An 11,238-nucleotide genomic window follows, 5' to 3' on the forward strand; every position below is an offset into this window, starting at 1 on the left:
GCAAGTGCAGAGGCCCTGTGGTGGGAGAGCCCCAGCGCCCCATGGCTGCACGGCGGGTACCTGGTGAGACCTGGGAAGCACGGCTAGACACTTCTGGTCTGAACTGTTCCTTGCCCAGCCTTCTCAGATGTCCCCCTCATTCACTGACTAAATCAGCAAATTTTGTTTCGTGTGTTTTTTGAGAAAGTCTTGCTCTGTTGCCCAGCCTGGAGTGCAGTGGGGGGATCTCGGCTCACTGCAACCTCCACCTCCCAGGTTCAAACAATTCACCTGCCTCAGCCTCCTGAGTAGCTGGGATTGCAGGCACCACCACCACGCCTGCCTTATTTTTGTGTTTTTAGTAGAGACTGGGTTTCACCATGTTGGCCAGGCTGACCTTACGTGATCTACCCACCTCGGCCTCTCAAAGTGCTGGGATTACAGGTGTGAGTCACCACATCCAGCCTAAATCAGCAATTCTTAATCAGGGGTGATCTTGCTTTTCCAGTGGGCATTTGGCAATGTCTGGAGACTTTTTGGTTCTCACAACTTGGATGGATGTGCTATTGGTATCAAGTGGAGAGAGGCCAGTGATGCCACTAAATGCGCTATAGTAGTCCCCTACAACATAGTGTAGTCTGACCCGAATGTCAGTAGTGGTAAAGTTCAGAAGCCCTGGGCTGGTGAATGTCTGTCATCTTTGGGGGCTGATGGCCCAGGAACACTGAGCTCCAGGATGGCTCGGGTTGGCTTCATCCAGCCTGGCTGTGGGCTGTCACAGGAAGAGCCCTGGCCTAGGAGCTAGACGGCCGGTGTTCCCATCCCAACTGTGTGGCACATGCGCTGGGTGGCCAGAGGGTATTTCTTAACCCAAGTAGGTCCCCACCTCCATAAGAGATGATGGCAGTTCCTGTCCTGCCTGTGACACACAGTGTTCGGTGAAATAAACGAAAAAAAGCCACACACGAAAAGCAAGTGCCTGGGTTCATACACACACATCAAGTGTGACGGTGTGGTTGTGGTGATCTCATTTTACACCATCTCTAGCTCCTTAGCTAAAGCCAGAGCTTAAGAAAGAAAAGCAGTTGGCCCGGAAATGCTGGTGCTGTTTCTACAGAAAGCCTGGGTTGTTGGTTTTGTCTGTGAGGTGGAGAGTTAGGAAACTACAAGGCACCAGAGAGGGCCAATTGAGGCTGTCACCTCTGCACCAAGAAACCAGACAGCTATCCTGCTGCCTCATGAGAGGTCTCTGCAGGCCTTTCTTCCATCTTGGCATGGGTTTGAAGACCTGGCAGACTTCTGACTTGTAGCAGTAAGTGATGCCATCTGGGGCTGGAAGGACCTTGGCAGTGTCTGGTCTCATGGATTTTGGAGTCTTTTTTGAAGTAGCAGAACCCATTCTCTCTCTCTCTTTTTTTTTTAAACTGCACCCCTCCCGCCGCCCCGCCCAACCCCCAGCCAGAACCCATACTTCAAAAGGAAGCTGCTTCTCCTTGAAGAAGCACTTGGAAAAAAGAAAATAGAAAAAGTAACAAAAATGATTTTTAAAAAGGTAGCTTCCTGGAAGGCAGTTTGGATGCCAGCATCTCTGGCAGCTGCTCTGGCTGCGGGAGAGAAGCTCTGTCCGTCCACTTGGGCCCAAGGCATTTCTAGGGAGCTGCAAGAGCCCAGTCGTAAATGAAGAGTCTGGGTCACAGCTCGGACCAGGACTGGAATCCAGGTGTCGTTGCTTGTGGTTCCATGTCTTCTCTGTGACCCATGCCTCTGTCCCTCAACAGGGCAGCCACACAGTGCCCGGGGTGGCTCCTCCTTGTTGGCTTTGTCATTTACCACAAGATTCCCCGAAACACATTCTGCTCTGGCTCTTCCTGGACCCAATTCCCTGGGTCTTATTGGTTCTGCCAACTAGACAGGTCCAAGGGGTGAGAGGCATGGAAGATAGAACCTACGCTGGCGACCTGTGGCCAGGCCTAGACATAAGTGCTGCCTAGGGGAAGCAGCCCCCACCCCGCTCCCTTCTCCACTAGGGCAGCTTTGGTTTCCCATTTTCCATCTTGGACCTCTCTATAGAGTGTCCGTGCACTAAATGTTCACTTTCAAAGACAGTCATGGAGGCCCTGACTCCGTCTACCTTCATGCACCACAAAATACGTACGTGGGTCAAGGCTGGGTCTTTGGTGAGCAATGGGTGTCTTGAGGATCCCCATCAGGACTTCTCTGGTCCTCAGAGCCTAGTGGGCACGTCCTGGTTAAGTGGTTCCTCCCAAGGACTGTGGTCAGATGTGGGGAAGCTGCTCCTGCCAGGTCAGGAGGTGGCAGTGGTGAGGCCTGGCTTGAGGAATGGGGCATCTGGGGTGGGGTAAGGAGATCAGGGCCCCCCCTTGGTACCCAGGCTGAACAGGCCCCATGTGCTGCCCCACTGGCTGTGCAGGTACCCCACATTCATCGATGCCCTGCGGGACCTGGACGATGCCCTCTCCATGTGCTTCCTCTTTTCCACCTTCCCACGGACTGGCAAGTGCCACGTGCAGACCATTCAGCTGTGCCGCCGACTCACTGTGGAGTTCATGCACTACATTATTGCCGCCCGTGCCCTGCGCAAGGTGAGCCTGGGACCATCTGGCGGGCACCCCACCCCACGCCCTCTCCTGCCCACCATGGTCTTCACCCAGCTGTCTCCTCTCCCACAGGTCTTCCTGTCCATCAAAGGCATTTACTACCAGGCCGAGGTGCTGGGGCAGCCCATTGTGTGGATCACTCCCTATGCCTTCTCCCATGATGTGAGTGTGCCTGTCGGGAGGGGAGGGGCTTGTGCTGCCTCCTAGACAGATACAGGTGTGGAGGAAGGGGGATTTTGCTGTTCATGGAGTCTAGCAAGTGCTGGGTTCCCAACTGTTGACGATGGGTGAGGTGGGGCAGAACAAGATGGGGAATGTGCCACACAGCATCCTCATTAAGAGCAGGAACCTAAGCTAGTCCTGTGGCAGCACCTGGCAGCTGCATGCCCTTGGACGTGTTCCTTTCACCTCTCTGTGCCGCAGTTAACAGTGTCTACGTCCTTAACAGTGCCTGGTGCTTGGCCTTTTAGGGGCCGAGTGAACAGTGAGAACAGCTACCAGGGTCATACCCGGCCTGCACGTCCAGCACCACATGGGGACAGTGGCAGAGCCCTGCCCTCAAACCTACTGGGGTCCTTGTCCCTGCTTTGCTGCCAATAACTGCCAGACCTTGGCCAAGTGGCCTTGCCTCCCTCCTCTGCTTCCCCCTTCCCGCCTGTCTGCCCCACAGGACTCGAGGACTGGGAGAGAAGGGGAACGGTGAGCCCAGGAGAAGCACTTAGCATGTGGCACTGTTTCCTATACATATTGTTTTCTCTTTCTTTTAAAATAGAGATAGGGTCTCACTACATTGCCCAGACTGGTCTTGAACTCCTGAGCTTAAGCAGTCCTTCCATCTCAGCCTCCCAAAGTGGTAGGATTATAGGTGTGAGCCGCAGAGCCCAGCCTTTTTCTTTATCCATTTGAAATCCTGGGAATTGTTGGCAGGGATCCACTGAGAGAAACCCTGGTTTTGCCCCCTCATGGAGGCATCATTAGCTTCTAGTGCCCCCCAGGTGGTGGGGCCAGCCTCTCCTGCCTCCCTGTGCTGGTGGCCTGCATTTAGCCCACCTTGCTTGATCATTGAGTGGGAACTGGTGCCTTCAGTGGAGAGCAGCCGCTGCTGGTCCAGTTAGCACAGTGGCTCTGCTGTCCAGATTATCAGGGGCTCCAGGGGGAGCTGGGGCTCTAGGCGCTCTGGACTGTTCCTTACGATCCCTTGTGGGTGGGGTTGCAAGGGCTGGAACCTACCCTAACTGGCTGCCTGGTGGTGAGGCTGTGGCCTGTTTGCCGGTGAGAGGCGGGCTTGGCCCTCAGCAGTCCCTGTTCCCACCCCTCATGGGGCACGCATGGGTGGCCCTTCCTTCTTCCCCTCCGCAGCCCTCTCTCCTCCTCCTTCCTTCCTGCCTTCCTCTTGGGCCTTCCATCTCTCTGACGTCCTGCCCCCATGCTACTCAGACTGCTCTTTGTGTGTCCTCCCTGCTGGTGAACAGGGCCCTGGGGCAGGCTGGCCTCCACACAGCTGGCCCTGGGAGAAGGGAGCCAGCCACCCATTCCCCTTTCCTCCCCGGCCAGTTCACAGCCGTTGCTTCCTCTCAGCAGATGGGGAGGACTGGCACTAGGTCGTAGCGGAGCCCAGTTGTGCCCCTCCTGTGAGCAGCCAGGGTTGGGTTCATAGCTGTGGAAGTCAGGCTGGTTGTAGGGGCGGGGGCTCCCTGCTCAGTGCTGGGCTGTGGGAAATGTGGTTGGTCCCCAGATGTGCCTGTCAGGGGCCCTCACAGATTCTCATGGAAGGATGGAGGTGTGAGTGGGGGGACAGGCAGGACTTCCCTTGGCCCTGTGTGCTTTCACAGCACAGGTCACTGTCTGGCAGCAGAATAGCAGAACAGCTGAGAGTCATGGGCACACCCGGCACTCATGGTGATCACTACTGATTTTCATGTTGCTCGGAACATCCTGCCGCGTCCTGGGAGCCAGCTGGGCTGGCTTGGCCTCCATGGTTTTAGGGGGCAGAACCGCTCAAGAGTTGCGGTGCTTCTGTCTGGGCCTCAGTTCTTTGCCCTGTTTTGCCCTATTAGCTGCTCCAGGGCGAAGATGAGCCTTCTGTGTCCCCTGCTGCTGGGATGACAGCTCTTTGCCTTTGCCCTGAGCAGTAAGTAGTTTGTCTGCTGGCCATTTCCCAAGAGCTGCCTGGGGGCTGAGCCAGGCCAGCTGCCAGCCTACCCCAGCCCTTTGGGTCATGGCTCTGGACCTGGCTTGGGCCCAAGGAGGGGTCACTCAATTCTGAGTGTCCATCCCGAGGTTCAGAGGTGGGACTCAGTGGGTGGCCTGAGCCCCATTCATCCCCCGCCCCCGCTGAGCCTGGCCTTCCCAAGGCACCTTAGTCAGCTAAGGTTTTGCCAGCCCTTCTGGGCTAGGGACAGCGCTGGGAGCACCGCCCTCCTGGTGCCCACACGCTAGCCCAGCAGCAGACATGCAGCAAAGATTGTGGGCTAGGTGATGCAGAAGGCAGGAGCTCCGGCCGGGTCAGAAAGTGGTGTCTCCGAGTCTGAGCTAGACCTGAAGCGAGTGGGAGAACTGGCGCAGGGAGGGGAGGACCAGCCAGTCCTGGGAGCAGTGGGGACCAGGGTTCCTTTTCTCACTCTTTTATGGGGGTCTGGCACTGACTTCGAGGATGGCTCTAACCCTTGGGACCCCTATCCAGAGCCTCACTTGTGGCTGGGAACACTTGTGGCCAGAACGCCCCTGGGTGGGAAGATCCGTGCCACCCCTTCCCTAGGGCAGTGCCTTCTTGAGGAGCTTGGAGTCCTCGGGTAGGTCAGACGCCCTCCACTCTGTGGTTGTCTGTCCCTCCTTTGCCCCCATCCCTGCGCCCACACTGCTCATGCACCTCTTGTGTTCCTCAGCACCCGACAGACGTGGACTACAGGGTCATGGCCACCTTCACTGAGTTCTACACCACACTGCTGGGCTTCGTCAACTTCCGCCTCTACCATTTGCTCAACCTGCACTACCCCCCGAAGGTAGGACCCCATGCCAGTGCCTTCTGCTCGCGGTGCAGGGGCCGCAGCCCTTCTCTGTCGACACAGAGGCGAGGGGCTGTGGCTGTCCTCTGCCCCTGACCTTCCCCTTGCCTACTAGCTCGAGGGGCAGGCCCAAGCAGAGGCAAAGGCCAGTGAGGGCACCTACGCGTTGGACTCCGAGAGCTCTATGGAGGTGAGAGGCTCCAGCAGCGTCACCTGGCATCTCCCAAGGGCGTGGTCTCTGTCCCCAACACCTCTGGGGGTCTGGGTCAGGGTGGGGGTGGTTGTGGCTAGGTGGGTGGTCTCGGCCTGCCCTTGGAACCCACACCTGCTGATGCCCAGGACTGTCACTGCTGCCCCTCCCCACCCTGGCCCCATGCCCGCATGAGGTCCCCCACTGCAAGCAGCCCCTTCTCTCCTGTAGAAACTGGCGGCCCTCAGTGCCAGCCTGGCCCGCGTGGTGGTGCCTGCCACAGAGGAGGAGGCCGAGGTGGATGAGTTTCCCACCGATGGGGTGAGCACTGCACTGCCTTCTGGCAGGAGGACTGGGAGGGGTCGTGTGGGGGGGTTCCCAGCTTAGGGACATTTGCATCCTATAAATTAGGTGTTATTTGACGGTCAAAGCAACTGAGCAGAAGAACGGGCTGAATTGTCATCAGAGTTTACATAGGAGGCAACAGAGTTCAGGAGTGGGGCCTTGGAGTTTCCTTTGAAGGCAGGATCCAGGATCTAGAAGGAAGCTGGAGTGGGCGTTATCTCCAGCCTTGGCCCTCCAGTGGAGGTGGGCAGCCCTGGTGGTGCGAAGCCTGGCCTCTTTTTCAACAGGAGATGTCAGCACAGGAGGAAGACCGCAGGAAGGAGCTGGAGGCACAGGAGAAGCACAAGAAGCTTTTTGAAGGCCTGAAGTTCTTCCTGAACCGAGAGGTGCCCCGTGAGGCCCTGGCCTTCATCATCAGGTAGGGAGGCTCAAGGGCCCTCTGACAGCACTGGTTCGGCCATGCTCTGGTCTGGGTCCTGCCCTGGTGTCCATCAGTAACGTTGGGATGGTGTCAGTTTCTACTTCTTATGAAAGAGTGTGTGGAAAGTGCTCGGCACTGCACTGAGCACATAGGAAGCACTCAGCAGAGGGCGGGACTACCGTCATTTTATTACCAGCTTAGCACAGAAGGATGAGCAGTGGGCAGATCTCTGCTGAGCCAGGATGGGAGGATCCTGGGGTGAGGAGGGGGCAACTGTGCCCTAAGAGGGTGAGTTTTTGGACTGGGTGGCCAGCAGATCCCAGGGAGCTGAGTCCCAGGACAGGCAGTTCATGTCTGTGTACCCGTGTGGGCTCTCCCTGTCCCTGTAGGAGTTTTGGGGGGGAAGTGTCCTGGGACAAGTCTTTGTGCATCGGGGCCACCTATGACGTCACAGACTCCCGCATCACCCACCAGATTGTCGACCGGCCTGGGCAGCAGACCTCAGTCATTGGCAGGTAGGCCCCCAATCTGATTATCTGGATTTCTGCGTGTCCCATCTCAAAGGCCCTGCGATGCAGCAGGACCCTGAGTTGCCCTCCGTGACTTCGTTTTTGCCTGCCACTCTGCACCAGGTGCTACGTGCAGCCCCAGTGGGTGTTTGACTCGGTGAACGCCAGGCTCCTCCTCCCCGTGGCAGAGTACTTCCCTGGGGTGCAGCTGCCCCCACACCTTTCACCCTTTGTGACCGAGAGGGAAGGAGATTACGTCCCACCTGAGAAACTGAAGCTGCTGGCTCTGCAGCGGGGAGAGGACCCAGGTGAGCAGGATGGGACTGGGCTGGCCTTGGCCCCTGGGCCCACACTGGCTGTTTCCCTTGGCTGCCAAGGTGGAAAGCTCCAGGGAACAGGCAGTAGGAGCAGAAAGCCCTTTGAAGCCACCTGTGGAGTAAGGCTTCGGAGAAGGGACATCTGCCTCCTGGGGTCAGGTGTTATTTGACGTTCAGGATAACTGAGCAGAAGAACGTGCTGCGTTGTCATCAGAGTTTACATTGGAGGCAACAGAGCTCAGGACTAGGGGCCTTGGAATTTCCTCTGATGGCAGCTGGGCTGTGGGGAGGTGCCAGAGAGGGCCACAATTGGGACAGCCCTGAACTGCCCATGGCTAAAGACAGCAGGGTTAGAGAGGATGGAACCTGGGCCTGTTGTCATCCTGCCAAAGAGACAGCAGGTTCCCACGGCATTCAGAGGTCATTGGCTGTCTCTAGGAAACCTGAATGAGTCAGAAGAGGAGGAGGAAGAGGATGACGACAACGAAGGTGATGGTGATGAAGAGGGAAAAGAGGAGGAGGAGGAGGAAGATGCAGAGGCTGGTTCAGAAAAGGAGGAAGAGGCCCGGCTGGCAGCCCTGGAGGAGCAGAGGATGGAGGGGAAGGTAGGGGGAGCTGCACTGCGAGCTCAGCCTGGGAAGCAGCCCTGCTTGGTGCCTGTCCTGGCCTAGAAGGGCAGGAGCCAGAGACTGTGGAGGTTGGGGGAACCTGCCCTCACAAGCACCCTCCTTGTGTCCCCAGAAGCCCAGGGTGATGGCAGGCACCTTGAAACTGGAGGATAAACAGCGGCTGGCCCAGGAGGAGGAGAGTGAGGCCAAGCGCCTGGCCATTATGATGATGAAGAAGCGGGAGAAGTACCTGTACCAGAAGATCATGTTTGGCAAGAGGCGAAAAATCCGAGAGGTGAGTTCCGGCCACCCAGTTGAGACCCAAGTGTGGCTACCAGACCCAACTGCACAGGTGAATGTATGTGGCCTGGGGCCCTCCTCTAGGCAGACTGAGGCTCTCCTAGCTTTTTCCTGAGGTTGCCTGCCTGGCCCAGCCTAGCCTTTGGGGCCCCCGACCCAGGCCAGTGTAGGCATCTTTGGTACTGCCAGCTCCGGCCCGGGCTTTCCTTAGGGCTTCTGTCCCACCCTGCATCCAGCTTCCTGAGTCTGCTGGGGTCTGCGAACAGAGCCTTCCTGGTGCACTCAGGGACTGTGGGGGACTTTTGTTAAACTTCTATCTGTTTTGTATTTTCTTGTTCATAAAGCCATATGTGCTAATTAAAAATACAAACTCATGCACCCTGGAACCCTGCGATGAGTGATGCAGAACTGGCTTACAGCCCTGCCCGTGGAGTAGAGCAGCCTGTAATAACAGCCCCCAGGTTTCTCTTGTGCCCATAATGACCCGTCTTTGGGAGGTCATGCTATAGATTGTTTTGAGGTATAATTTGTTTTTTGAGACAGAGTCTTCCTCGTCACCCAGGCTAGAGTGCAGTGGAGCGTTGGGATTAGAGGCATGAGCCACTGTACCCAGCCTGAGGTGTAATTTTCATTTAACCGTAATATGGACTTCTCATCCAATACCTGGCCTGTCCCCTATGGTGGGATTCGATTGTTCTCCAGTTTCAGTCATTCTCAGAAAACATCCCTGAGCATGTGTCTGCCCTCCTCTGAATGATTCTGCAGGCTAAATTCTTAGAAGCATAACTATTGCAGTTTTGAAATTGTTATTGTCAAATGGGGCTCGGCGTGGTGGCTCACGCCTGTAATCCCAGCACTCTGGGATACCAAGACAGGAGGATCAGTTCAGGCCAGGAGTTCAAGACCAGCCTTGGCAACATATTGAGACCCTGTCTCTACCAAAAAAAAAAAAAAAGAGGCTACACATGGTGGTGCACACCAGTAGTCAATCCCAGCTACTCTGGAGGCTGAAGTGGGAGGATTGTTTGAGCCTAGTAGTTTGAGGCTGCAGTGAGCTATGATCATGCCACTGCACTCCAGGCTGCGCAACAGAGAAAGACCCTGTCTCTTTAAAAAAAAAATTAAAAATATATTGTCAGGTGACCCAAGAAAGAAGGTTCTTCCTGTTGTACCCCTTTCTACCAGCTCCTGGTGAAGGTGCCACTGGTGTCTGCTTTCCAGGTGGAGTAGGGAAATGGGACTGTTGCCAAGGCTCCTTCCAGCTCTGGGAGTTTAGGATTCTCTTATCTCGAGATTTGTGGGCGCGTGAAATAATGTCGTTAAAGCAAGGCTAGGGCATGTTTTCTCACTGTGAAGTGGGTCAGGTAGATCTTTTTCCTATGGGAATTTGTGACCTTTTCTGGAAGCTCTGCTTTTAAGGGATATAGCTTTGAGTTCGGTGCCCCACACCCTCCCCTCTCCACACATCTCAGCCTGACCTTCGCCTTCCCCCTCACAGGCCAACAAGCTGGCAGAGAAGCGGAAAGCCCACGATGAGGCGATGAGGTCTGAGAAGAAGGCCAAGAAAGCAAGGCCGGAGTGAGTGCCTGCGGCCCCTCACAGGGCTGAGACCAGCCCCTAGCAGCTGGATGTGGCAGAGGCAGGCCAGAGGACCTAAGTGTGATGGACCAGAGTCGCTTCTCTTCTCCTCCTCCTTTCTCCAGCCAGCCCTGACCCCTCATGCTCTCTGGCTGGGCTGGTGGGCAGCCCTGGCCTCCCTTGGATGGAGCTGCCCTGCTGGTGCCTAGGCAGAGAAGAGGCATCTGTGCCCAGCCTGATTCTCTGCTTCCAGGAGCCAGTGACATGAGGTGCAGGGGCCCACCCAGCCCCCTGCCTACTGCCCCCACTCATCCTGGCTTTCCACAGCCCCCTCCCACACAGTTGGACCCGTGATTCTCAGGGTGCTGTGATGGGGTGAGGGTGGGGGGGCATTTTTATTAAATGACTGGACTTTCGCGCCAATTGCATTCCGTGTCCACGAGCCTTCCTAGGGTTGGAGGAGGCCCACCTAGCACTCTGCTGCAGGTTGGGCCAGCCCTAGGCACCTCTTAGAGCTCTCTGGACCAGGTCCAGGGATGCCAGAAGGTAGACACAGAGGTTCTGGGTCTGGGCTTCACAGCCTGTCTGGCCTTGGTTCACATTCTAACCCAGGCACTTTCCCTCTGCACCTGCTTCCTCATGTGTCAGTTACCGGTAGAAATTCTGTTTTTTGAAAGGGATGTGTTGAGGGTTCTGTGATAACTTTATAGGCTCAGACCTTACAGACTCAGTAATATCAGGTGTGTAGTAAGTACTTGGTAAACACCAACTGATTTACATCACTTCCTGCTGGAGTCGGCCCAGAAGGTAAAAGCCAGATCCGGAAGGATCTGTGGGCCTGCGGTGAGGTCCTGCCCTCAGCTTGCCTTGTGGGCATGTTGGCAGAACCGCTGAGTACCTCCCAGCGTAGGATTCCACGGCAGCTCCACTTACGGTCTGTGAGGCCTGCCTGACAGCTTCCCAACTGACCTTGGCAGTGTCCCTGCTGACGCCCATTGGGATATGCCCTTGTTTGGAACCGCCAGTGCATCATGACAGAGCCAGGACTATAACCTGGGGCTCTCGGTGCTCACTCTGAGCCCCTCCCAGGACTCACCTCCCAGGGGTGAGTGCTGTCGAGGACTAGGGCCAGGCTGAGGAAGGGTGGGTTTGGAATGGCTCTACTTTCCCTGAATCCAGGCACCTGAGGGCCTTGCCCTCTGCCTCTCACTGTTTGCTGGCTGTGTGGGCAGAGAATGTTTTTGTGGCAGTGGATGTAGGTCCAGCCTGTGAAGGGGGAAAGCAAGAGCTTGGGCAGGCTCTGGCCTGGGGAGCAGAAAACCTAGGGCTCCCCTTCTCAGCTGGGACTGGCTGTGGGTGGGAGGAGAG

General features: G+C 56.4%; 1 protein-coding gene across 1 annotated transcript in view; it reads left to right on the forward strand.

Annotated features, from left to right (window-relative positions):
* The window catches only part of PES1 (pescadillo ribosomal biogenesis factor 1), a 270,761-nt gene extending 260,463 nt beyond the window's left edge, over nucleotides 1-10,298 (forward strand). Inside the window, exons 6-16 of the mRNA XM_050806724.1 lie at nucleotides 2,411-2,582; nucleotides 2,670-2,759; nucleotides 5,483-5,599; nucleotides 5,718-5,792; nucleotides 6,024-6,113; nucleotides 6,425-6,555; nucleotides 6,948-7,073; nucleotides 7,191-7,375; nucleotides 7,823-7,989; nucleotides 8,126-8,287; nucleotides 9,791-10,298. Coding sequence (XP_050662681.1) covers nucleotides 2,411-2,582; nucleotides 2,670-2,759; nucleotides 5,483-5,599; nucleotides 5,718-5,792; nucleotides 6,024-6,113; nucleotides 6,425-6,555; nucleotides 6,948-7,073; nucleotides 7,191-7,375; nucleotides 7,823-7,989; nucleotides 8,126-8,287; nucleotides 9,791-9,874 — 1,399 coding nt within the window. The 3' untranslated portion in view covers nucleotides 9,875-10,298. The remainder of the gene's footprint in view (nucleotides 1-2,410; nucleotides 2,583-2,669; nucleotides 2,760-5,482; nucleotides 5,600-5,717; nucleotides 5,793-6,023; nucleotides 6,114-6,424; nucleotides 6,556-6,947; nucleotides 7,074-7,190; nucleotides 7,376-7,822; nucleotides 7,990-8,125; nucleotides 8,288-9,790) is intronic.
* Nucleotides 10,299-11,238: the final 940 nt, after the last annotated feature.

The sequence above is a fragment of the Macaca thibetana genome, chromosome 10 (assembly GCF_024542745.1).
Source record: "Macaca thibetana thibetana isolate TM-01 chromosome 10, ASM2454274v1, whole genome shotgun sequence".
NCBI classification, from domain to species: Eukaryota; Metazoa; Chordata; class Mammalia; order Primates; family Cercopithecidae; genus Macaca; species Macaca thibetana.